The sequence below is a fragment of the Trichechus manatus genome, unplaced genomic scaffold (genome assembly GCF_000243295.1).
Source record: "Trichechus manatus latirostris isolate Lorelei unplaced genomic scaffold, TriManLat1.0 scaffold00026, whole genome shotgun sequence".
Classification (NCBI taxonomy): Eukaryota; Metazoa; Chordata; class Mammalia; order Sirenia; family Trichechidae; genus Trichechus; species Trichechus manatus.
Window position 1 is genome coordinate 6,909,698 of NW_004443962.1, and position 26,988 is coordinate 6,936,685.

Consider the following 26,988-nt stretch of genomic DNA (forward strand, 5'->3'; position numbering starts at 1 on the left):
AGATGTTCCTCGAGACCATAGTCCCCACAGCCCTCTGCCCAGCAATTCAGTCCCTCAGGGAGTTTGGATGTGTCTGTGGAGCTTCCATGACCTTTCCTTGTACAAGTTGTGCTGGCTTGATGACAATTTTTTTATTTTAAAAGATCTAAAAAAACAGTAAGAGAAATTGCTCTTGAATTTAATTATAACCAAACTGGGCAGAACTGATCGAACCTTTAAAAACAATGATCTTGTCATCAAAGAGTTTGTAATAGCCAAGTAAGAGAATTCTGAATGTAGATATTTATCCTAAACTTTATGAAGTAGGCTTCAGAAACTGTTTACATAAAAGAGAGAGAGCTCGAGATCTTTAAAGGAAAGGAAGCACTTGATCTGTGAGTCAAATTAAAATTCTGACTGTAGAAATGAGAGAAATACCAATAAATACAGGATGCTTTCTGACTAACTTCGGTTTTAAAAGACTGTGTTCTAAAACTGGGAGAAAGGCCATTTAGTCATGGGCGTTAACAGAAAAGCGGTAGAAGTAAAAATGGAAAGTTAAGCCCAATTCTGACAAGTCTGCAAACAATGCAGAAAGCACCACCAAACCCAAAAAACCAAACCCGTTGCCGTCGAGTCCATTCCAACTCATAGTGACCCTATAGGACAGAGTAGAACTGCCCCATAGGATTTCCAAGGAGTGGCTGGTGGATTCGAACTGCCAGCCTTTTGGTTAGCAGCCAAGTTCTTAACCACTGCACCACCAGGGCTCCAGAAAGTACCACAGGAAGGATTTTTTTCTTAATGTTCATAGGGACAAGAGTAGAAGAAGGCTTAAGCACTGTTTTAGACAGATGATGTGTTTTTAAAGGATGAGAAAATAGAATTATTTGACTGTCTCTTCTGTCAAGGAGAATTCTTTTGAAACTAGAGAAGGCAGAAAATAAATTACAGATGGATTAAAGAGTTAAATATTTAAGAAGTCAAAACATAGACCAACCAGAAAAGGGCAGGTGGCCTTGGACTCAGAAGAGCTGGGTTTGGAACTTATCTCTGCTGTTTACTGGGTCCTTCAGTTTATTTGCTTTGCTGGAAAATGGGAATAATATCTGCCTGGCATATAGTAGGTACTGAGTCTGTTATTTGAATGGATACCTTCCTCTTAGAGTTATGAAACTCAAATGAGATGAGATAACTTGTGTTTTGTGAACCAACCAAAAGAAAAACCCAAACCCGTTACCGTGGAGTAGATTCCGACTCAGCCACCCTATAGGACAGAGCAGAACTGCCCCATAGGGTTTCCAAGGAATGACTGGTGGATTCAAACTGCTGACCTTTTGGTGAGTAGCTGAGCTCTTAACCACAGCACCACCAGGGCTTCTTTGTAAACTAAAGCAAAAGGAAAATAATACTCATATCTGACATTTATTTACCACTGTGTATCAGCCGTAGTGGCATAGTGGTTAAGAGCTCAGCTGCTCACCAAAAGGTTGGCAGTTTGAATCCATCAGCCGCTCCTTGGAAACTCTGTGGGGCAGTTCTTCTCTGTCCTATAGGGTCGCCATGAGTTGGAATCGACTCAACAGCAACGAGTTTAGGGTTTTTTTTGTGTGTGTATCAGCCATGGTGCTTAAGCATATGTTAATTTTCTTTCTTAATTCCCACAACAGCTCTCTGAAGGTAGGTACTATTACTGTCCCCATTTTGCAGATGAGGTAACAGGCAAATGAAGTTGAGTAACTTGCCTAAGATCACACAATAAATAGGTTTATGGAGCCAGAAGTTAATCTTTGTCTATTTCCAGAACTCATGTTCTTAACCACATACAAATGATTTATTGACAAAGGATGAGAATTCAAGTAGACTGAGGGAAAAGAGAACTGATATTTGTTGAGCTACCCTGCTTGTTGCCAGGAACCTTTCAAACTTTATCGTATTTAACCCTCACAAAATCACATGATAAAAATTGTTTCCACATCTCCAAAAGAAAGATATTAAGGCTCAGAGTGGTTTAATAAATTCTCCAGAGTCAAACCCTAAGATAAGAAGGGTCTGGAATTTGAGCTCACATTTTTGTCTGACTCCAAAGTCTGTATTTCCTCTACTGTGCGATGCTGCCTCTCCAGAGGAAGTCAGATTTTAAAAAGGGCAGCTGGTGGATGTTTACCTTTGCTAATGGTATAAAAATGCAACTTATGGTTATTGAGATACTATTTCACATTTAATTTGTAATTGTTTATTAAAATGGTAATATCTAGTGTTTGTGGAATTACAGATTGGTGGTGGCAATATAAAGTATTATGTATAGCTTCTTTGGAAAGCATTTTGGTAGAAATTATCAAGAGTCTTAAATCTCCTTAGGAGATAATTTTTTTTTTAAAAACTTATGTGTGCCCAGATTTTTAAAATAACATCATGTAATAGCATGCCATGGAACTTTGTCCTTTTCAGCGTTTAATCACGTACTGCTTCAGTGAACATAATGAAGGCATCCTTAGCATAGTTCCAGGTGATTCAGCGCTGAGAAGGATGGTGGAATGAGGCTGACAAATTTCTTCTACCATCATAGAGTTTGCTGGGTTTCAGTCCTCCTCAGCCCGTTGTGCAGTGGTCAGTGTTCAAACAGAAAGAGTTGTCAACAGAAATGAAATTGAGTAGCAGCCTGGACTGAATCGCTGGAGATAGCTCCCTTTCCCTGGAACCCATGTTCTTGATTACCAACAACCATTGAAATCAATCTGGTTTAAGGTTTTTATCATTCATGTTTTATTTCTCTGTCACTTTTTCCTTTCCTTTTATCAAAAAATGATAATTTTTGGTCTACAGTTTATAGTTTTTCTTAACTTCATTTTCTTTTTCACTGCCTAAAGATCTAACTGCAAACACTTCATGTTTTATTGGCTGGCGCAATTAATTTCCACCTTTGAAGAGTTCATATCAGTAACATTGTTAGTCCAGCAGCAGCTACTGAGTGTCTCTTTGTTGTCTGCTTCATGAGTAGACTAGCTCCACATGCAGTTGCTTACCTCTGGGGCATGAAGACTTTCTCCTGTCTTGGTCATACCTTATGGACCAAAATATTTTCCAGAGCCCTAAGTATTATGGTTGAAGTTCCTTTTGTACCGACTGGCAGGAGGGGTGCACTTTAAAGAAATAAACTTTTAATGCCTACAATTCAGTGAATTTTTCTTTAAACATTTGTTTTGGATCTGCATTTTGTACTTTGTTGCTTCTCATTTTTGTTTTAAGTGATTGTTTAACAAACTCCCTCTCTTCTGTGCTTAATATCTTAAGTGGATGATAAAGTATTCAGCTTTTAGGAAGGAGGTTTGATCTCTAAAAGTGCAGGAATCTGGAAAAGTTACTAATCTGCACAGGCATTGTCCATTGTATATTCTTTGGAACGCTAGTCCTGTAAGATTTTCCCTACTGCAAACCATATCTGTTTCTTGAACAGTCATGACTGAAGTATGTGTTAAAGGTCTGAGAAGCTCTGCAGAAAAGAAGGTTGTTAAACTTTATTATTTCAGTATTTCCAAAAGTTACTTAATAATGGAACCACTTTTTTTTTGTTTTTAACACTTTGACATTCTATAGAATACTTAAAATATAATAGGGAAATAACATCCTAGAGAAATTATTTTAGTGGTCTGGGGGTAACCCTGGAGGGTTCCATCCAGAATAAAGGCTATGAGCTTTGTCTTGAAAGTTGAGTCTAGTGCAGGGGTCAGCAAGCTTTTTCTGTAGGCCAAGATAGTAAATATCTTCAGCTTTGTGGGCCATACAGTCTTTGTCTCATCTATTCCACCCTTCCATTGTAGTGTGAAAGCAGCCATAGACAATACTTAACGTGAGTGAGCATAGCATGACTGTGTTCCAAGAAAACTTTATACAAACAAGCTACAGACCTGCAGTGTGCTGACCCCTCGTCTAGTGGGTATACCCTCCTTCAAAGGAGGTCAAATGTAGATGGAAAACATTTTATGATCCTCTTTTGCCTACTTTGGAAACCCTGGTGGCATAGTGGTTAAAAACTACAGCTGCTAACCAAAAGGTCAGCAGTTTAAATGCACCATGCACTCCTTGGAAACCCTATGGCGCAGTTCTTTTCTGTCCTATAGGGTCGCTATGAGTTGAAATCGACTCAACAGCAACAGGTTTTTGGTTTTTTTCCGCCTACTTCAGGCATTTAGAATGGTAGTTCTTTTACTTTAGGCTGAAGTATTGAAAGGATTGAGATTTGTTGTAAGGTTGATGCCTAATTCCTCATATGATAATTTATCCTCAGGGCTTACATTTAAAAACTATACTAGGGATTTTTTTAGGGTTTAATCTGGGATTAGCTTTCAATCTTCCAGTCTGTGACCATAACACATTGGAGGAAAATAAAACTAATTATGGTATGTGGTTTTGTCTTTTGTAAAATTTTTGTGAATAGCTAGGCAGTATCCATTTCATCTCAGTGATTTGATTTGTGATTCTATTGTTATTAAAATGTCTGACATGTTTTGTTGATTAGAGGAAGTTCTTTTGACAAAGTAGAATAAAAGTATATTTCATGTGTGTAACAATTATGTATGAAACTATATATCAATAGAATTGAAAATGTTTATATCGTTTCTCTGGTAACTTCTACTTTGAGGACTTTATTATTATAAGGAAACAATCAAATTTGGAAAAAACCAAAGATGCTTATTACAGTATTATTTATAATACTGAAAATTTAGGAATAACTATATATCCACCAATAAAGGAATGGCTACATACTTTATACCCTATTTGGTGGAATTTATGTAACTATTTATAGTAATATTTATTAAAGTTAATATTAACCTGATAGATTACAAATATTACCACTCTTACAGAAAATTTAAAGACAATAATTAAAACCTGTGTGTTGTAAGAAGTACAGAAGTGATTGCATAACTATGATAAGACAGCACTACTTTTTTATAGTGATGAGACTTTGGCAAATTTAAATTTTTTTCTACATTTCTCAAGTTTATTCTACTAAACATGTATTTTTTTATGAGGATAAAATCTTTTTCTTTTTTTTAAAGCAAACTCTACATAAGTTTGACCTAATAGCAATTTCTGTAAAATATTTATTTCAGAGAGTAGCAGATCGACTCTATGGTGTATATAAAGTACATGGGAATTATGGACGAGTTTTCAGGTAAGCATTATGCAAACTTTTAAAGTAAACATGGTTAATTCTAATTAGTTTTTTGCCTGAAAACAATAGTTCTTGAAAATTTATGAGTCTGGAGAGTAGAAGATTATTTTTTAAAATGATACCCTATAGTAGTAGTTTTCAAACTTTGAAGCCTTTGAGGGCCCCCCCCCACTTTTTTTTAAGTAAAAACTTGTGAGGAAGTCCAACATATTGAGCAGATAAAAGTGAAACTCCTCTGATTGAAGCAGGGAGTGGGGCCTTTTACCTCTCCTTCCTTGGCGAGATGCCTAAGAAATTTCCATTGGAAATAACCGTCTTACAGAATTACTGACTTTCTTTTCATTCTTTACTTTGTCATTTTATAATTTCTGAAGGTGATTTTGGCTGTGACTTTTTAAAAGTTAATATCCAGATGTTTTTCTAAGAAAAATGTCCTTGCTAATATTCCATTTTAAGTCCTTTTGATTGACTTAATTTTAAAATATGACTCATTTCATGCTTTTGAATAGGTAATACATTTATATGGCACAAAATTCAAAATGAACAAAAGTTTGTACAGTGAAAAGTCTCTTCACCCTTCTCTGTCAACCACCCAGGCGGTCTCTTCTGAGACAACTTGTATCAGTTTCTTACGCGTCCTTCCAGTGATATGTAACACTGTAAACATATTAACATGCAAGCAAATACATTTTTCTTTTTAAACACAGAAAAGAGAGCATGTTGTAAACATTGCTTTTTTCTGTTAAGGACCACTTTTCAAGATATATTGTTACCAGTAAGTAATTGTATTGAGTTTTATTGAGCAGGATCATCCTAATTTATTTAATCAGACTCTTCTTGATAATTGTTTCCAGTTTTTTACTGTTGCGTTCAATGCAGTAAATACTCTCATACATGTCATTTCACACATGTATGAGTAAAAATGTAGGATGAAATTCTAGAAGTGAAATTACTGGGCCTCAGGATGGTTGCGTTTGTAGTTTTGATTGATATTGCCAGATCACCCTGTATGGACGTTGTGAAACTCCCGTGACAAAGGATGAGTGCCTGTGCCCTCACACACTTGCCCGAACACCATGTTACTGTCTGATGATGAAACGTGGTTTCTCTCCTCTGTAGTTGCTCATTTGTGTTTCTCTAATTATAAATGAAGTCAAACGGCTTTTCCTATGCTTAAGAGCCTTTTTTTTTTCTCCCTATTCCATGAGCTGTCTGTATATATCTTTTGCCCTTTTTTCCTGTTGGGCTGATAGCGTTGTTTCTTATTGATCTGCAGGAGTTCTTTATATTAGGAAATTTAAGCCTTTGTAAAATGAATTTTTTTTCCCTAATTTGTTATATGTCTTGACTTTTCTTATGGTGGCTTTTAACATGCAGAAATATTCCATTCATTAAATTGAACTACATACAGATGATTAATTTTTCTCTTTTTTAAACAAATGACTGCTGGTTTTTGTGTATATTTTAATAAATCCTTCCCCAGTTTAGATTATTAAAATTTTTTTTTCTCATTCTGTATTTTTATGGGTCCATTAAGTTTTGATTCACCTAGAATTTATTTAATGTAAGGTGTGAGGCATGGATCTAAATTTATTTAATTCATTTAGAGGAACAGGTTATCTGTACGTTCTTGGTTGATCAGTACATTAAAATTAAATGCAGCTTGGGACAACATCAGGATTATGTGGCAATTTTTAATGAGGAGAAGAGGATTCTTGATATTTAAAAAATACAAACTCTTCATAAGTAGGACAGGAATATCTAACAATACTCTAAGGATAAAAGAGCCCAAGTGCCTGCCTGCTACAGATAAAAACCAAACCTTCTCCAGCTTGGCTTTCCACAACGGCCAAGCATAAAGGAATAGTATGAAGGAATAGTATAATGGAAAGAAACGCACACAATATTAAACCCTTTGACATCCACTGCATGATGTTTGAGACTTGACTCATGTCAGTCAACCTTGATTTTTAGAACATTATCTTAAGTAGAACTCTCATTAGGTTTGGGAACAGTGCTCATTTAAAAATTGACATAAACACTCCCAAGGGTAGATGTTTGTAGTAATTGACAGACGGGCTTGCATTAATTTAAGAGGCAAGTAGATAAAAGGTCAGTTGGTTGACTTAAATTTTAAAGAAGATCATTTGTGTTGTCATGTAAATACTGTATAGATTTATCTTTACCAACTCAATAAATGAATAGAAAACCATTTTACATCTAAAATATTTCGTGAAGCTTGGGCCAGCAAGACCAGAGGTAGTTGAGGTAATTTAAACAAGTAATCAAGAATCTGAACCAGAGCAGTTGCCAGTGGGGAATATTAAGGAGGCATAAATGGTAGGACTTACCAATGGATTCTTTCAGTCATTCAGACAACACTTACTGAGCTCCTGTTGTGATGTAGATAACTAAGAATACCAAGCAAGATTCATGTTACGGGCAGCTAATTAGGAGGATGGAAACCCTGGTGGCATAGTGGTTAAGAGTTTGGCAGCTAACCGAAAGGTCAGCAGTTCGAATCCACCAGGCCCTCCTTGGAAACCCTGTAGGGCAGTTCTGCTCTGTCCTATAGGGTTGCTAGGAGTCAGAATCGACTGGACGGCAACGAGTTTTTTTTTTTTTTTTGGTTTAATTAGGAGGATTGTGATAGAGAATATAGGAGAAATAGCAGGTTTGAGGGATGAGTTAGAGGGTTCTGTTCTGGTTAGATTGCATCTGAATTAAAGATTTCTATTAAGCAATTGGCACTTTGGATCAGAAATGTGAGAGGCTGGTGAGAGTATGAGCTGCATATACAAGGTTTATCCTGCTAGGGTGATTTTTGAAAAGTACAGAATTGGGTGATAATGTTCAGGGTTAGAATAAGTCTACAAGAGACTTGAGGACCAAACCTTTGGGAATACCTATGCTCAAGGGGTTAGATAGCAGAGAAGATAGAGGGTTTGGGAAGGTACAGAGCTGTCTGAAATCAGAGGAGAAGGTATAGGAGGCAACTTTAGCTGGCCTCTGTCTTAGGGAAGTAGGTGTCTCTGCTGAAAACAAGTTGGGTAACTGTGTGGTTGAGGGGCTTGAGGGAAGCGACATAGGGCAGTCTCTCTCAAACTAATGCAGTGGAAAATCCTTAAATTTGTCCTGCGCACGCTCCTTTACCTCCCACTGCTACCCCACAATTGCCGGAAGCAGCTGTGGCAAGTATAAAATCTCTTTGAAAGCTTGAGTTCTACCAGTTCATGCAAAATTTGCACTTTATTCCATAGACTATCCATAGCTCTCTCTCTCTATATATATATATGTAATAAAAGAGTTTTTCTCCCCTCAGATGTTAGAGTTGATTTTTCAGAACAGCTGTGCTATGTCTATAAATCTTATGGCTGCCAACATCCATGAGGAAATATCCCAGTTTGGAACACACAGATGAGGACGTCAGAGGATTGCTGAGCAGTGCCAGTTGTGGGGGGTGTTTTTATCTTTTGAATGCCACTGACCCATAAGAATAATAAAAAAAGGAAAGTTCCGGGCCACATAATCGGGAAAAAAAATCTTAATTTTTTTTTTTTTTTTTTTTTGGTTTGATATTTGAGAGGGGAAGAAATATAAAGCTAGTTTCAGAAGCTTTGTTTCCTAATTTAAATGTTTTCAATATATGCCTCAGATAATTCTTTTAAATTACAGCTAGTTGCTAAATTGGAGGTTAGAGAGAATAGACTAAGGAAAAGAGACTGAGCTGTGAGTTGAAAGGGACTGTCAGAAGTAGGGAAGAGAGATGAAGAGGCATAAAGTTACGTAAGTAAGGAATGAGCAAGAATTAGACTCAGTGAAGAAACAGGGAAGATTTTCTAATATGTTTGTGTCATGTATTGCTGTTGATGTTCGTTTTCTTTTCTTTATTGAGGGGAGGAGTTCATTTTGTGCTCTTGCAGAGTTCCTGGGCTTTATGAAGCCTCTCCCACCTGCCCCCACCCCAGCGCTTGACCTGCTTTGGGGCAGCCTAAGGGCCGTTCCCCACGGGGGCTTATGGGTCTTGTCTCTTTTCACCAGTTTCACGCTCAGCTAGGAACACTGACTCCATGCGTGGGGTTCACGCCGCAAAAGACAGAAAAAAAGGGAAAAGAGTTTTAGTTGCAGTAACCGCATCTGCAACTGATGAAAGTTGATAGGAGCTAATAGCCTGAATGTTGTAATATTATGTTAATAGAACATTTTTAAATACGCGCTTTAATTCACATTAAATTGTGAATTCATATGAAAGCAACCATCTCTCTCAAATTCAGTGGTACAGTTCCTTTCAAGGGATTCTAAGAAAACTCCACAGATTTCTTTCAAAAAGCCATGTGCAAAGGCAGATGATCAGGGATACACAAAACTCAATGTGGCAGACATGATGTGTAATCTCAGAGCTCAGAGGTACAAGGATTGATTTTGTTTAATGATGCTGTGCTTTATTGTTTTGTCATATGCATGATAAGTGGAGGGAAGGGCTCTTTTAACTAAGAGGCAAAAATAAAGGAGAAAAAAGAGAAGGAAATGAAATTAATCTCTGAAATTAATCAGTTAGGATTAGTAGATAAAGCACTCTGTATCTAGTCTCAGCTCTCTCTCTGATCAGCTGCCTGACTTTGAATAAACCAAAGATCTCTGAGCTTGATTTTATGTATCAATTCGGTAGAGGGGTTAAATGAGGACAGTGATTTCTAAATCCTGTCTTAGCATGGAACTTCATGTTGGAAGGAATTCTTATACAGAGTATAAACAAACCTATTACCACAGAAATGCTTGAGGCTGGAGACGCTCCCTCTCATGCCTCTGTCCTTGATGAGCACCATATTGGATGACTAAATGTAACTCTTCCCGTTGCTGTTGAGTCAATTCCGATTCATGGAGACCCCATGTGTCCTGGAGTAAGTGCTCCATAGGGTTTTCTTGGCTGTAAACTTTATGGAAGCAGATTGCCAGGCCTTTCTTCCGTAGTGCTGCTGAGTGGATTCGAACCACCAACTGTTAGTAGTTGAGTGCAAACCAGCTGTGCCACCCAGAGACCTAAAATTTAACTCTAAACTTCATTGTTGTTGTAATTTGTAATATTTTTCATTCTTACGCTAAATCTAAGGAGCCCTGGTGGCCCAGTAGTTAAGCACTAGGTTGCTAACCAAAAGGTCGACAGTTTGAACCACCAGCCGCTTTACAGGAGCAGAGAACTGACATCTGCTCCTGTAAAGACTTACAGCCTTAGAAACCCTATGGGGCAGTTCTACTCTGTCCTGTAGGGTCACTGTGAGTCAGAGTCGACTCAACAGCACACAACAACAACAACATCCTAAATCTAGATGCTCAGACATTCTTGGAATCTTTTCGTTTTTTTCTCTAATGGAATTGTAAAATACTAGGGCAGGGGGGACCCTGGTGGTTTTATAGTTCAAAGTTCTTAATCCAAGAGATGAAGATGTACTTCAGCCTGTCTGAAGTCTCTGAAATTAATTATATGCAGAATTTCGTATTTGTGATTTTCCTCGTTTTCATCAGATGCTGTAAAAAGTTCATGACTCTTACTGACCTGGTTCATTTACCCTTTAAGTACTTGAAGATAATTATGCCTCTTTTAAATTTAATGCTAAGCCCCTCTCCCTTTTAATAGTTCATTGTGTGTTAATGGTTTCTTCCATCCTCACTAAACTGGTTAACATTTTCTATTCCCTTCTCTAGACTTACCCTTGGACCCCAGGATAGACCCTTTTGTCTAGCTTTAAAAAAAACAAACCCGTGGCCATCGAGTCGATTCCCACTCATAGTGACCCTATAGGACAGAGTAGAACTGCCCCATAGAGTTTCCAAGGAGCGGCTGGTGAATTCAAACTGCCAGCCTTTTGGTTAGCAGCCGAGCTCTTAACCACTGTGCCAGGGCTGCTTTGTCTAGCTAGTACTTCTTATATTTTAATGGGTATACAGGTTACCTGGTAATCTTGTTAAAATGTAGATTCTGATTCAGTAAGTTTGGAAAGGGTCCTAAGATTCTGAATTTCTAACAAGTTTCCAGGTGATTCTGTTGCTAGACCACAGTTCATAGAGCTAGACTATATATACCTCGAGGTGAGAGATTTTTGTCTTATTTATTTCTGTACTCTAGTGCCTATCAGTGAGTGATACACAGAGCTCAGTAAATATTTCCCTTTTCACATCTACTGATTAATTCACCGGTTCATTCTTTCATTTAACCAAAAAACTATAAATGCCAAGTATTTGTTAGACACTAAACAATTTACTGCGAATACAAAGATGAGTAAATTTAAGTCCTACCTTCCTTAAACATTCCTGTAGTCTTGTTTGGGATACAAAGGGATTAGATTTAGTCACGTTGACCTTGAGATGCTAGCACATAATATGATGCTCAAAGATCAATGTAGAACTTGAGGGACATGTTGAATTCAAAGTGATAGGTACATAAAAGCACAGTTGTCTTGTAGGCAAAGAAATGTGGCTTTGGAGCTTAGATAATAGAGCTAGAGATATTAAAAAACCATTTTGTAAACAGCAGAGCACTGAAAAAAAAAATTAACTGTTGCTATAACTATTTTGAGTAGTTAAACATAAGGAAAGAAAATAATCAGAGGGAGTCTTACCTATTTTGTCATTTAATCATAACAGTGCTGTTATATAAGTGATTTATGTGTTTGTTTTGCTGCTTTGACAATATTTAAAAACCATGTGAGGTTTTAGATTTTTTTTTGTCTAGTACTATAAGCATATAATCTGATATTCCAAGAACAGTTTATAAAAACCACAGGTTAACAAAATAATACTGCTTAAGTTTTTTTCTTTTATGATGTGTTGCAATTGGATGTTTATTATACAGTCTTTAAATAGAAAAAAAAAAATTGGAAACACCCTGTATGACCAAGAAAATGGTTTAAAGATTGAGTTACTATTTGAAGCAGTATTTAGAAAGAATTACAGTATTTTAATAACATGGAAAAATACTCTTAAGGGAAAAAAACTTAAAAAATTCCATATTTTATGATCTCAGCCACATTAAAATGAGCAGATAAAAAGAGTAGAAGAAGATATATTATGTGATCTCTGAGATTATAGATTTGGGTATTTGGGGTTATAGATTTATTTTCCCAGTTTACTATAATAAACATATATAACTTCCATAAAAAGGATTTTTTATGAGACACATTTCACAGAAATGGCAACAAAATGATCTGTGGTTGTAGAAGGCTTTCTCACTCAGCAGTGTGAATTACCAAAGTTTTACTGTGCGCCGTATTTCTGTACAATCGTCTTTTCTGCCAGCAATTAGAGCAGTGCCGCATAAACAGGTGTGTTCATCAGAATTGTTCATGGAGCTTTTAAAAATAACATACTTCAGCTCTATCCCCCAGAGTCTGATTTGAGAAGATCAAGAATAGGACCAACATCCTTATTTTTTAATGGCTCCACCAACAATGATTGTCGTCAAGTCAGTTCTGATTCGTGGTGACCACATGTGTGTCAGAGTAGAACTGTGCTCCGTAACATTTTCAATGGCTGATTTTTTGCATGTAGATCACCAGGTCTTTCTTCTGAGGTACTTCTGGGTAGACTTGAACCTCCAGCCTTTCAGTTAGCAGCCAAATATGTTAACCATTTGTACCACCCAGGGACTCCACAGTTGATTTAAATATGCACCCCAGCTGAGAATGATGTCTATAAGCAAAAGCTGTTTTGCATACTTATCTTGCACTCAGTAGTACCAAATATCAACTTCTGAACTAACATTTTCAAACCTTCACTTGCATTTAGTTGTTAAGGTTAAGAGGAAGGCAGCATATTTGAGTCACAGAAAATAAATCTAAATGTAGATACTGCACCTTGTTTAAAAACTAGTTAGAAACAAATCGCATAAAAGATTCAAGTAATTAATATTCTGTCATTCTAATTCATTATGTTTTTGGTTTTATCTTTTTCTTCCTAGTGAATGGAGTGCCATAGAAAAAGAAATGGGTGATGGACTACAGAGTGCTGGTCACCATATGGATGTGTAAGTACCTGGAGAATTTAATGAAAAACCTGATGTGAAGTTTGGTGGTGAAATAATGGTAACTCTTCAATACTTGTAGAAAAAAGCATTGGACAGATTTCAACACCCAGTCATAAAAATTCATTGAACTAGGAATAAAAGGGAATTTCCTCATAGCTAATATCATACTTAGTAGTGAAGTATTGAAACGTTCTCCCTAAGCTCAAGAACAAGGCAAGGTTGTCTGCTCTCGCCACTTCTATTGAAGATTGTACTGGAGGTTCTAGTCAGTGCAGTGAGGCAAGAAAATTAAATACAAGGCATAAATATTAGAAAAGAAGTAAACCATCTTTACTTGCAGTCAACAGGATCATTTACATAGAAAATCATAAGGGATCACCAGAAACACTATAGAACTAACAAATTTAAGATTGCAAGATACAATGTCATTATATACAAATCAATTGTTCTTATATACTAAGAACACGTGGGAAAGAAAATGAAATTTAAGAAACAATATTTACAATAGCATTAAAAGCATAATACTTAGGGATTTATTTAATGAAAGATACGAAAGGCCTTTACACTAAAAACTGTATAAAACATTACTAAGAGAAATTAAAGAAGACCTAAATAAATGGAAAAATAAACCATGTTTGTGGATTGGAAGACTCAGTATTGTTCAGATGTACATTCTCGCAAAATTGATTGTAGAATCAATGCAGTTCCAATCAGAATTCCAGTAGGCTTTTTAAAGTATAAATTGGTAAACTAATTCTAAAATTTATGTGGAAATACAAAGAACCTAGAGTAGCCAAACCAAGCTTGGGGAAAAAAAAACAAAACTAGAATATACTACCTAATTTCAAGCCTTACTAAAGTAATGATAAAGATAATGGAATAGAATAGAGTCAAGAAATAGACCCACACTTATATTACCATATTTTTACACATGTAACATGAGCTTTCTATGTTTGTTTGCCAACCGCACCCTCCTCCCATGAGGTATTTTCATCAGTGCGCTGTGGTGATTTTCTTTAACAAATGGAGAACGGGTGTGTTATTTGCGTAAAAATACAGTAGTCCATTTCAACAAATGGTGCTGTGAAAAGATGCATAACGTCAGTCATCAGGGGACTGCAAATTGAGACCATAACAAGATACTATTTCACAGATACTAGAATGGCTAAAATTAGGAAAACTTGAGAATAGTGAATATTGGTAAGGATATGCATCAACTGAAACTCTCCGCATGGCTGATGGAAGTGTAAATGGTATAACAAAAAAAACCCATTGCTGTCGAGTCGGTTCCGACTGATAGCGACGCTATAGGACAGAGTAGAACTGCCCCATAGGGTGTCCAAGGAGTGGCTGGTGGATTCAAACTGCCGACCTTTTGGTTAGCAGCCTTAGCACACCGTAGCCCTCAATCACTGCACCACTTTGAAAAACCGTTTGCCAGTTTCTTCTAAAGTAAACATACACCAGCATTCTGTGCCTAGGTATTTATCCAAGAGAAATGAAAATACACGCTCCCTCCCAAAAAAAAAAAAAAAAAAAAAACTTGTAGAAGATTGTTTATAGCCACTTTATTTTTAACAGATCCAAACAGAAAAGAACCAAAATGTTTATCAGTAACAGAATGGATAAACAAATTGTGGGCATGTTCAGAGAATATTCAGCAGTAAAATGAAATCACCTATTAATAGACACAACAAAAAGGATGAATCTTGAAAACAAGTTGAGCAAAAAGAAACCAGACACTGAAGATTACATTTTATATAATTCCATTTATATGACGTTGAAGAACAGACAAAACTAATCTATGGCAATAGAAATCAGAAGTCACGTTCACGGAGTGGGGAGTGACTGGCAGAGGAGAGGAGGGAACTTTACGGGGAGCTGATATTGTTCTGTATCTCGACTGGGGTCAGGTGATGCACAACACCCATCTTTATTCTAAGATCTGGGCATGTCACTGTGTACAGTTTTTACCGCAGTAAGTAATTTAAAAATTAAAAATTGCCAGTGAGCATTATTCAGTTTTGTAAACACATATCGAATGCCTGCTGTATCAAGTGCATATGGATACTCAAATGTTAGCCCACAGACTAATGACCGCAGTGCTATCTGAAGCATCCCACTGGCTAGCTTTTTGGAAAAAAAAGCAGAAGCTGGGTCCGTGTTTTATGCCAAACTAGAATTATTTCCAGATGGATCAAAGATATGTAAAGAGACAAAAAAAAAAACGAAGCCACAAAAGTACTTTGGAACAAAAAGGTGAATTAAAAAACCAGAAAGGAATAGGAAAGAGTTGCCTAAGCATCACACAACCCAGAGGCCACGAGAGAGAAGAAAATGTTTCCTGTGGAAAAAACAGCACAAAGAAAGTGATCTTCAAGGGCTCTTAGTCCAGCCACCTGTGTGATGCAGAATCCACTTGATGGCATCTATGCCAGGTGATCGTCCAGCCTGTCTTTGAACGCAGAATCCTTACGAGGGAGAGCAAGTCAGAGAAAGAACAGAAAAGAACTGGTTCAGAGTCACATAGCTAACAGCAGCAGAGCAGGGAGCAAGTCATCATTCCTAGTGCAGCATGGTTCTTTGTTTTTCTCTGTAGCGATTCAGAGCTAGGAACGTATCCTGGGGAAGGCTTCGGGGCAGTTTTAAATGTAAGAGATACAGATTGATTTAGAAACCTGCGAGCTACTCACATCAGGAAGGAAAGCTAGGATAAGATTTACCAGTGACTGACAAGCCATTAAAAGTTAGCAAGCAGATGTGAATTTATAGATTTAGGAATGTACACAAAACTCAGCTTTCGTTTCTTTATCCCACTACTAGTTTCCTAGATCTCCTCCACTCCGTTATGTCTTTCTTCAGATGGGTGATCAGAGTGGATAAATGTTCCAGCGTGACACTGTGTGGTTTTGTACAAAAGTGAAATAACAATTACTACTTTAAAAAAATACTCCTTTGGACAATATCTAGAATTTTGTGGACTGTTTGGGTCTCAGCAACATACTGGACTGTTAACAGTGGCTCTTGTGTCCCTTTGTTAACTTCTAGCTTTTAGCCTAGAAGGCATCCAGTCAACATTTGGGGACATTATTTTATCTGAATACTACTTTTCATTAGGCCATATTCAAGCTAACTGACTGTTTTTTCAGGTAGCTTGTTTAACCCTGAGAAGTCTTCCCTGCATTTTGGTGGTTTAGTATTTCTATATCTGTAAGAATTTAGAATTGTCCCTTCCAGTTGATTAATTAAAGTGTTAGATTATTCTCAGCACTGATAATCTGAAAGTCTGTCATTTATACTTCTGCACCCAAGGAGGTGCCAGTGTATCTTTGCTTCCTATCTTCAAGCCACCAGCCCTGTGGTTTCTCTTTTTCGTTTGTTTTCTTAGCATTAACTCTTCCAGAATCATAGATTTATGAGCCATTGGCAGTTTTTCCTGCTCTTAACAGTGATTGTCAAGACGTTTGTCAGTGGTTAACATAACACATAGAAGACATTCCCTACTGTAACAGATGTAAGTCTGTAATTACAGAATATGTACTTTGCATCCCTTTATAAATCCTGCAAGCACATCACTTTGTAAATGAACCTTATTAGGTTTATTTATTTTTACAACTTCAGTAAACTTTGTTTACTTGCCTATATGAAGCAAGGCTGGAGACATAAAACATACATTTTTCTTTTATTCCCATGCCAAGAGATCGGAATGAGTTTGAAAGAGGGATGCCTGTTACGCCGTACAGAAGCAAGCACGTGATGTAGCCCACATCCTTACGGAATTTACAGTGTGATCAGAGAAGTGAAACCAGCACACAAAACACTACTTTTCTAAAATTTGTTCTACATTGTTGATAAGAAATCAGAAGTAGAGTGATGAATAAGGACTAAAATAAAATAGTCTGAGACAACTTCACAGAGGTGTTGAGGTAGGCGCTGGGTGGATTTGGAGAAGCAGTGTGGACGGCAGTCACACTGCTGTGCAAGTGAAGACTCAGGTGCACGAAGGAGCATGGCATGCTGACAAGGGGGCTGTCCTCATCAAGCAGAGGCTGCTGCTGAGAATTCGTGTAAGGGAAGGCCCCTAAAATCTTCTGTAATCTGTACTTGCCCTACTTTTCCTTTTATAGCTTTTTGGCATTGCTGTAAATAGTTGCTGTCAGGAACGTGGGTACACCAGTTATATTCTTCTATTTAACTTCTGTTCTTTCCACAGATTTTATTGCCCTTTTATAATATCTTTGACCAGAAAATATTACAGTTTTACAGTGTTTCTTAAGCTACCTGTGAGGAGGACCGTTTTTTGTTTTGTTTTTTATTTCCAAACCATTGCTGACCAAAGCTTTTTGATAGAATTCAGTAACTTTTTCACGGTAATTGCAAATGGCTGTAAATGTTTATAAATGCTTATTCTTTTCTGTATACTTTGTCACTGATGGGTAACCATCTGTGGACCACACCTTGGAAAGCATAGCACATCTTTAGAACATTAATACTTAATATCCCAATGAAAGTTACTCTATTTATGCAATGCTTTTTAAAACAGGTATGCATCTTCTATTGATGATATTTTGGAAGATGAAGAACATTATGCAGATCAGTTAAAAGAGTATCTTTTTTATGCAGAAGCACTACGGTAAGTATAATACAAGTTCCAGATCCAGTCCAGTGGCTGATCACCACTCTCTTCATATGCTACTGTGGAATACAAGCAGTAAGGTCTCTTTTCTTTCGGTAAGTTCATTCACTCCGATATTCAATGAGGTCTCACTGTATCGCTCTCTGTGTTGCAGTGTGCTAGGCGTGGGAATTTAAGACAAGCCCTTTGAAACATTACATTGATAAGACCTGCCAGTCTCAGGCATCAGGTCTGTCTTGATGTTGTCCCTTCTACCTTTTTTCAGTTTGAAGGCTGGAAGCAAAATACACATTGAGTGTATGTAGCCCCTCACTAGGTTGTATATTGCCATTTCTATTCTGTAGTTTTTTTCACATGCCTGAGTTTCTCGGTAAGATTGTAAAACTTCCTTGATGTCAAGGAATTTGTCTTCTGTTTTTTGGTATCTCCTACAGAGCCAAACAGAATTCTCTGGTATGGAATTGTATGTGATAAAGTTTTTGCTGTCCAATTTTAAAAAATGAGTAATTTTCTTGGAATAGGTGGCTTTGGGTCCTAGCCACTTTGGGTCGGTTTTCTTGTCACTCTGAAAAGCAGTATGAGAGTTCTGTTAGTAACCAGAAGGGGCAGTATTCCTGTAGCTGTTCAGTAGCTGGTGTGAAAACATCTCTGTGTGATGTTGGCCTTTCTCCTTGGAGAGCTTTGAGTAGCAGGAAGCTCCGTCAGGGTATCTTCCAGTCACCAAGCAAAACAAAGTTGCTATTCCCAGTGGAATTCTGTACAGCTCTTAAAAATTATAAACAGTGTTAATGTGTATCAACATGGCATAAAGTTAAGTGAGACTTGGGGTGTGTGTATTTGTAAATTCCTTGTTAAAGTCTGGACAGATACATGCCATCTGTTAACACAGCTTATGTCTGGGGAGTGGTATTAGGCAAAAGAAAGAGTTTTGGAAACTTTCTTTTCTTTTGTGCATTCCCGTATTAGAATCTTTTTTTTTTTTTTTTACAGTGAGCATCAATTATGTAATAGTAAAAACTGATAGACATTTCTAAATGAAGAAGAAAGCTTTGAGACATTATTCTTTCAACAGATACTCAGTTCTGAGATTATAGCGTTAGTTCCTATGTCAGAAAAATATTTTACGTATGTGCTAACGGTACAGTAGTCACCCCTTATCTGCAGGGGATACATTCCAAGAACCCTGGTGGATGCCTGAAACCGTGGATAGTACCAAACCCTGTAGATACTGTGTTTTGTTCTATACATATATACCTATAATAAAGTTTAATTTATAAATTAGACACAGCAAGAGATTAGCAATAATAACTAATAATAAAATAGAATAGTTAAAACAATATACTGTAATGAATCTTACGTGAATGATGGAATGCAATAGCTCGAGAGTTCATCATGTTATGTACTCATTTAACATTTTCATACCATGGTTGACCGAGGGTAACTGAAACCATGGAAAGTGAAACCGTGGATGAAGGGGGATTACTGTGTATTTATTTTTAAGTATAAAGTGAATGTTCTCAATCCCATCCAAAAAAAAAATTTATACATGTTTAAAGAGAAGCCAAAAAATTAAATGGCAGCACGTTTTTTCATCCCTAGGGCTGTGTGTAGGAAACATGAACTTATGCAGTATGATTTGGAGATGGCTGCACAGGACTTAGCATCCAAGAAGCAGCAATGTGAGGAATTGGCAACTGGGGTGAGTGTTTTTCCATTTAGCTCTTCAGGTCTCTGGTACTATTATAGCAAACCTTAATGTGGAATGTGATGCAGTTATAATACTCAGGATGCCAGTAGCTTTTGCAAGGAAATAATTTGTGAGTGGCTTTATAATTCTTTGGGTTGCGATCTTGGTATAAAAAGATGTAAGCTATTAAAACCTTGAACTATATAGTATTGTAAGAAATTTCGCCAACATCGCTCTGTGTAATGAATGCTATCTAAATTCTGATTACGTCCAAGTGAAAAAACATTCTTCTCTGGGATTGAGATAATGAGCCCTGTAAGGTTTAATTTTGCGAGGTATTGTGTAGCAGATTTTGTTTACTTTGAAAAGCCTTTGCCAATTAGATCAGGGCATGTCTCCTAACAAGGAGCTTTTTGTGCTTGATTCTTTAGTGCCTGTGGTGAGTACTTGTGAAGAAAGTCCGCATCTTATTGCATGAGACTTAGATCTTTTTATAATCAGCCTCATACTGTCCAGCTCTTCCACTGGAATAAATTAGCTGTCCTGGTGAGAGCATACATTCCGGAAGTAGTGAAGCAGTGATTGTGCCACCATGTCTTTATCCATAACTTCACAGTTAAAAAGTGCTTTAAGGGTCTTGTGGGACAACTTAGTCAGTTGGCATAACATAGTTCATAAAGATACTGTTCTACACCCTAGTTTGGTGAGTAGCGTCTAGGGTCTTAGAAGCTTGCGAGTAGCCATCTAAGATTCAGCTATTGGTCCGTACTCATCTGGAGCAAGAGAGAAAGAAGGAAACCGAGACTCAAAGAAAGTAGTCTACAGGACTAATAGCCCACATGAACCACGGCCTCTTCTAACCTTAGACAAGAAGAACTAGATGATGCCTGGCTGCCGCTGCCAACTGTTCTGACCAGGGACACAATCGAAGGTCCCAGGTAGAATGGGAGAAAAACATAGAACAAAATTCAAATCCCTTAAAAAAGGCCAGACCTACTGGACCAATAGAGACTAGCGGAACCCCTGAGACTATCGCCTTAAGATACCCTTTGAACTTGGAACTGAAGCTACTCCTGGAGGTCACCTTTCAACCAAATAGATTGGCTTATAAAACAAACAGTATCACCCGTGAGTAATGTGCTCCCTTTAACAATCAATTCTATGAGACCAAACAGTCCACATTTGCCCAAGCGAAGATGAGAAGGCAAGGAGTGGAAGGGAAGCTAGATCACTGGAAACAGAGCAGACAGAATAGAAATAGTGAGAACGCTACATGTTGTGAAAACTGTAACCAACATCACAGAACGATCTGTATAAAGATTGTTAAAGGGGAACCTAATTTGCTGTGTAAACTTTCACCTAAAACACAATTTAAAAAAATTTTTTTTAAAGTGCTTTAGGAGGGAAACGGAGTTGTTACTTAAGGGATACCACGTTTCTGTCAAGGGTGATGAAAAAAATTGGAAATAGATAGTGGTGATGGTTGTACAACATGTGAGTGTAATTCATGTCACCGAATTGCATATGTAAATAGTTGAAATGGCAAGTGTTCAGTGCTTTAGATTCTAAAGTGCTTTTTCCATAGTCTCAGCACTTCCTACATCCATGAAAAGTCATGTATCTTGGAAAACACCTGTGACCGTGAAACATGTATAGACTGGCCCCTGATTTATTTTAAAACTCAGAGGAGATTCTCAGGCCATATTCTGGGAGCTTGGTTCTCTACTTCTACACATGAAGAGAGAGAAGTGTTTCCCTTGATAAACTCCAGAGAGTGTGGAAATGTTAAAGCAACGAAGCTTGAGCCTATCCTGCAGTGCTAGGCTTGAGGCATCCTGTTTTAGTAATAGATGCCCAAGTTTCAGTACAGATTCTATACAGATTTTAAATATGCTTCTTTAGTTTTGGTTTATTTCCATAGCTGCCTATTGAATTTTATGTATTTTTTATGTCATAGAGTAATTAAACAAACATGACCACCAGTATAAAGTAAGAAATAACTTGCCCAATACTTTACTTGGAACTTTTCCATTCAGTTAAGAAGTTCGGTTTGAAGCTAGCAAGCGGCCATCTAAGGTGCATCAATGGTCCCAACCCACCTGGAGCAAAGGAGAATGAAGAACACTAAAGACACAAGGAAAATATTAGCCCAAGAGGCAGAAAGGGCCACATAAACCAGAGACTGCATCAGCCTGAGACCAGAAGAACTAGATGGTGCTCAGCTACCACCAGTGACCACCCTGACAGGGAACACAACAGAGGGTCCCTGATGGAGCAGGAGAAGAGTAGGGTACATAACTCAAATTCTAGTAAAAAGACCAGACTTAATGGTCTAACTGGGACTGGAGGGACCCTGGAAGACATGGCCCCCAGACTCTCTGTTAGCCCAAAACTAAAACCATTCCCGAAGCCAAATCTTCTGACAAAGATTAGACTGGACTATAAGACATTAAATGATACTCATGAAGAGTGCTTCTTAGCTCAAGTAGATACATGAGACTAAATGGGCAGCTCCTGTCTGGAGGCGAGATGAGAAGGCAGAAAGGGACAGGAGCTGGTTGAACGGACACGGGAAATCCAGGGTGGAAAGGGAGAGTGTGCCGTCACAGTATGGGGAGCGCAACTAGGGTCACATAGCAGTGTATGTATAAAGTTTTGTATGAGAAAGTAACTTGAACTGTAAACTTTTATTTAAAACCTAAAAAAAACCACTTCGGTTTGAATTGTTTTCCCTTTTTGACTCTTCCATATTATTTCAGTGTTAGAAACGGTGTTAGGAATCCCTTGGTGGTAAGGCTTTTGGTACTGCTGTCTGAACTGGGGGAAAATGTCACATGTTTTCTCTTCCCTCTTAGACTGTGAGAACATTCTCTTTGAAGGGAATGACTACCAAGCTCTTTGGTCAAGAAACTCCAGAGCAGAAAGAAGCCAGAATAAAGGTGCTAGAAGAACAAATAAATGAAGGAGAACAACAGCTAAAATCTAAAAATCTGGAAGGCAGGTAAAAATGCTGAGATGTTTAACAAAGAGTTTCCTTTCATAATTACGTTATTTTCCTATACTTCTCATGATTTCTGTCCTTTGCACGTTTCCTCTGCCCTGTTTTCTTCCTCATTAAAGAAAGCCTGATCATTCTCGATGGCAAAACCTCTTATCCTCTCAGGCGACCATAGTGGTTGGTTGTTCTTTGTGACTGTATCCCTGGCTAAATTATGAGCTCTTCAGAGTCAGTGACCATGTCTTTTTTATCTTTTTTGTCCCAAAATCTTACATAGGGTTGGCATCAGCACAAATATTTGTAGAAATTTGGTTCTCAAAGATCTGTTTTCCTTATTGTTGTTTTCACCTGACAGTCAGTGAGTAGGCCAAGGCAGATTGAGAGTGTGTCATTAGTATTTGAGGTGGTTTTGTTAATTTTTAGAGCCATTGGCAGCCAGTAAGTCAAAGTAAATTTTCACAAATAGAGGTTAAAAGATCAATGCTTCTAGAATTTTTAGAACTCTAGCCGCCATTTAAAAGAAGTACTTGATAAATAAACGTGATTCATAATCTGTTTTGTCATAAAGATACATGTTTTCCTATGCCCAGGAAGGCATTTCATGCGGTATCTATTAGGCTTATGAACTGGTTCAAAGAGGCATCTGCATCTGTTTTATAGGAATAATTTAAATGTAGAGTCCTTGTGACAAAAATATAAATTACTAAAATGTAGAAGACTTACTGTTTGTCTGCTTCATTTTCCCCACTATAATTTTTAGGAGGAGTAAAAGAACTGTCTTACATAAACAGTAGCTTTGCTTTGTATGAAGACAATTAAAAACCAGCTCAAATGAGAAGTAGTTACTTGAATTTATAATACACAGTTTACTTAATTTAAATAAGAATAATAATGACTATACCTTTTCTTTCAGAGAATTTGTGAAAAATGCTTGGGCTGATATTGAACGCTTCAAAGAACAAAAGAACCGTGATTTAAAGGAGGCCCTCATTAGCTATGCAGTCATGCAGATCAGTATGTGCAAAAAGGTAGGTTTGGTTTCAGTGAAGATATAGGTATATTTGTAAGTGTTAACACATTTCTTTAAGACTAAATTCTCTTATCTGGACCAAAGAATTCATGATTTGCATTTTTAAAGCCCATTCTTCTCCCCTTCCTGAATGTTTCTCAACTTCTCTACTGAATTTTGAAAGAAGTGTTACAACCAAAATGTCAGTTACTGAGTCTCCACTCATCTAAAGTTCCAAGTTTGTGTGCCCCATTGAAAACTTGTATTTGAAAATATATACCAACAACATTACCTTGATAATATGATATTCTTGGACAAGGCAGTAAAGTAGCATTTCTGATACTGATGGGTATACTTTGACTGAGAAATAGCATAATCATTATTTTGGGGAAATGTGGTTATGATACAGTTTGTTTCGACAGTAAAGCCTTCATGTAGATAATAACCACCTATAGTGAAAGATGTGAAAATTAAAGCTTATTCTTGCGAAGATAAGTGTTTTGACGATGGTGGAAGTCTTTCTAAAAGATTTCTTTAATAAGAAAATATAGAATATTTATTGCTCTGACTGGGATTACAACAGAGGATCTTGGGACAGAGCCGGGGGGAAAATGTACAACAAAAGATCAAATTCACGAAAAAGACCAGACTTACTGGTCTGATGGAGACTGGAGGAACCCCCTTGCGAGACTATAGCCCCTGGACACCCTTCTAACTCAGAACTGAAGCCACTCCCGAAGTTCACCTTTCAGCCAAAGATTAGGCAGGCCTATAAAACACGTGAGGAACGTGTCCCTTAGATCAATCAAGTATACAAGACAAAATGGGCAACACCTGACCAAAAAAAAAAGAAAAGATGAGAAGGTGGGAAGGGACAGGAAAACTAGATGAATGTAACCGGGGAACTCAGGGTGGAAAGGGAAAGGGGGAGAGTGCTGACGTAATGCAGGGATTGCAACCAATGTCATGAAGCAATTTGTGTATAAATTTTTGAATGAGAAGCTGATTTGCTCTGTGAACTTTCACCCAAAGCACAATAAATAGATAGCTAGAAAAAAAAAAAACTCTTAACCTCTTTTTCATAACCCAGCATCTGCCTGTGTGGACTACCAGGTGGTACCGGTACTTTACATTTGTTTAGCACTTCATAATTTTTCAAGCAATTTAACACACATCATCTCCCTAAATTATATAGTGAGAAGAATTCCCATACTTATAAAGACCTCCTTAGGGGAAAAAAAATCACAGTCCTATAAACACATATACCCCTTTTATGCCTTAATCTATTCTGAAGTTTTATTTTCTAGCTAAGCCATCACGTGCCTAGACCTTTTCACTTATATCATCGGCACTAGCAGCAGAGAACAAAGGTATTTTGACATGTAAACACCAAGCTTAGTCACTAGCTAAATGGCTTTCTCTTGGTGGAGGTAAATTCATGTTTGTACCTCGCAGAACCCTAAGTGAATGCACATTGTCAACCTTTTGAGTCACTTAAGAGAAGTTAAAATCTGCAAATGCAAAAGTTGTGGGTATTGTGGTTTGGTGGTATTTGTGTCCCTGTTGCTGTCTCCTGTCAACTCCCACTTCTTGCCTGCTGCTGGGGTGCTTGACATTTATAGTCTTCTTTCCAAGCGGCCTTTTTTAATCTCTGCTGGTCTGAGAGATCAGATAACAAAGGTGTTTGGAGTTGGGTTTTTCATATAAAAGACTTATTAAAAAGGTCTTTGTGATCTCCCACTCCTTTTACAAAGTAAAAATGCAGGACCTTTTATATAAAGGCTCCAAAGGCCTTTTTCTCCCCTTTGTTTAGGGTAGGGTGACTGAGGGTGCTAGAAATTGAATCACTGAATAAACAAGCTATCAATCACTATAGATGTATTTGGACATACTTTTGTCTACCTTACTTCCCGAGGACAGTACTATGAAGTTTCCGCACGTTTCGTTTTCTTAGCTAACTGTACTAGATTTTTATATTTGACAATCTACAGTGTCCTTTTCTTTAGAAACCTAAAGTTAAGTACCAGAAGTCAAGATTAATGTTCGTTTTTCTGGGATAAATGTTTTGTATATTTCTTCTGGTATTAACTTTCATAATGTCTCATGCTTCATTTTAATGTCAGCTATTCAAAGAGTTAATTGAATATGATCAAATTACTAAATTACGGTAGTAATAAACCAAACCAAAAAAAAAGTAATCAAAAGTATTAATATTGGCATTTAAAAATCAAATAGCATTTCTGAGTGTTTATTTTATTATTATTATTTTTAGATCAATCTTCTTGATAGTGAATTGTCTAATTTGTTGAACCAAGCAGGTTCAGTTTCTGCTGAGACTTAAAATATTTAATGGATTTTTAAGCTACTTTATCTCTCTGGATTTAAAAAATTTATTATTATTATAAAAATAACAGATACATTCATTGCAGAAATTCCAAATAATCCAGAAGCATTATATTAAGGAAAAAGTCTCCCTAAAATCCTCCTTTGAAAGTTCATTGTTACAACTTTGTGTATATCCTCCCAGACTTTTTTGTATGTGTACAACCATTTAGATATATAAACGATATACTTTTCTCCACATAAGCAGGATTGCATTATATAAACTATTGTGTAGTTTTTGTTTTTTCACTTGATGTATCATAAACATCTCACTGTGATGGGGCCTAAGATCTATCTTCTCCTAACAACTGAATAACACTCCATTAGATACTACTTTATCCAGCCAATCTGAAACATTTTTAAGGATTTTTTTTTTTTCTTTCCTTTTGTATTCTGGCAGGGAGGAAAGAAACTAAAAGGATTCTTGAATTTTCTTCTATTGTTTGATGCCTCAATAGATATTGACACACTTTGATGCTTAAGTATTAAAGAAAAAGTTCTTTTTCTGTAAATTAGCCGTCATTGGAAAATATGTATCTTGTTTATCGGGGGAAAAAAAGCATTGTTTCTACCACTTCCTTAGGTTTTACTGTTGCATCTTTACAAACATGCATTTTTATTTAAGCATATTCGGCCATCTGTATAGCTTTTTGCTAAGTAGACTTGCCAGAACCACTGAGAGAGATTCAGTAATTTAGTACATAATTATTTTTATCAAAAAGTTTAGTTACTAGACTAATCTTTTAATAACTCATTAATTTGTATTTAATTACTAGACTTATAAATAAAGTTGTTGTTTTGGTTTGTTTGTAATATTACACAGAGAAACTGCCTGAAAACTTGTTTGGTTTACAAATAGAAATGAGTATGTCGTATGAGTAAATGAGTTTGTTATATGAACCTTGTAAATTTACTTTTCCAAGTAGAAGTTTCTCCATTTTGAAGATAGGCTCACACAAGGATTGTCTTACTTTTCAGAAGCATTAGACAGTAGCTTATATTAGCCATTGCTAGAAATAATGTCCGATTTGCTGGACTTCTTGTTAATTATTCCAAAATGCAGAACTTAGCATATCAGTAAGCCAGCTACTTTGGTTTTCA

General features: G+C 37.0%; 1 protein-coding gene across 3 annotated transcripts in view; it reads left to right on the forward strand.

The window, feature by feature from the left end:
* The window catches only part of SNX4 (sorting nexin 4), a 68,858-nt gene that overhangs the window by 40,666 nt on the left and 1,204 nt on the right, over window positions 1-26,988 (forward strand). For all 3 annotated transcript variants that reach the window (XM_004373605.3, XM_023728777.1, XM_023728776.1), the window contains 6 exons: window positions 5,094-5,155; window positions 13,110-13,175; window positions 17,719-17,808; window positions 19,411-19,510; window positions 22,354-22,499; window positions 23,410-23,524. In XM_004373605.3, the coding sequence (XP_004373662.1) occupies window positions 5,094-5,155; window positions 13,110-13,175; window positions 17,719-17,808; window positions 19,411-19,510; window positions 22,354-22,499; window positions 23,410-23,524 (579 nt within the window). The remainder of the gene's footprint in view (window positions 1-5,093; window positions 5,156-13,109; window positions 13,176-17,718; window positions 17,809-19,410; window positions 19,511-22,353; window positions 22,500-23,409; window positions 23,525-26,988) is intronic.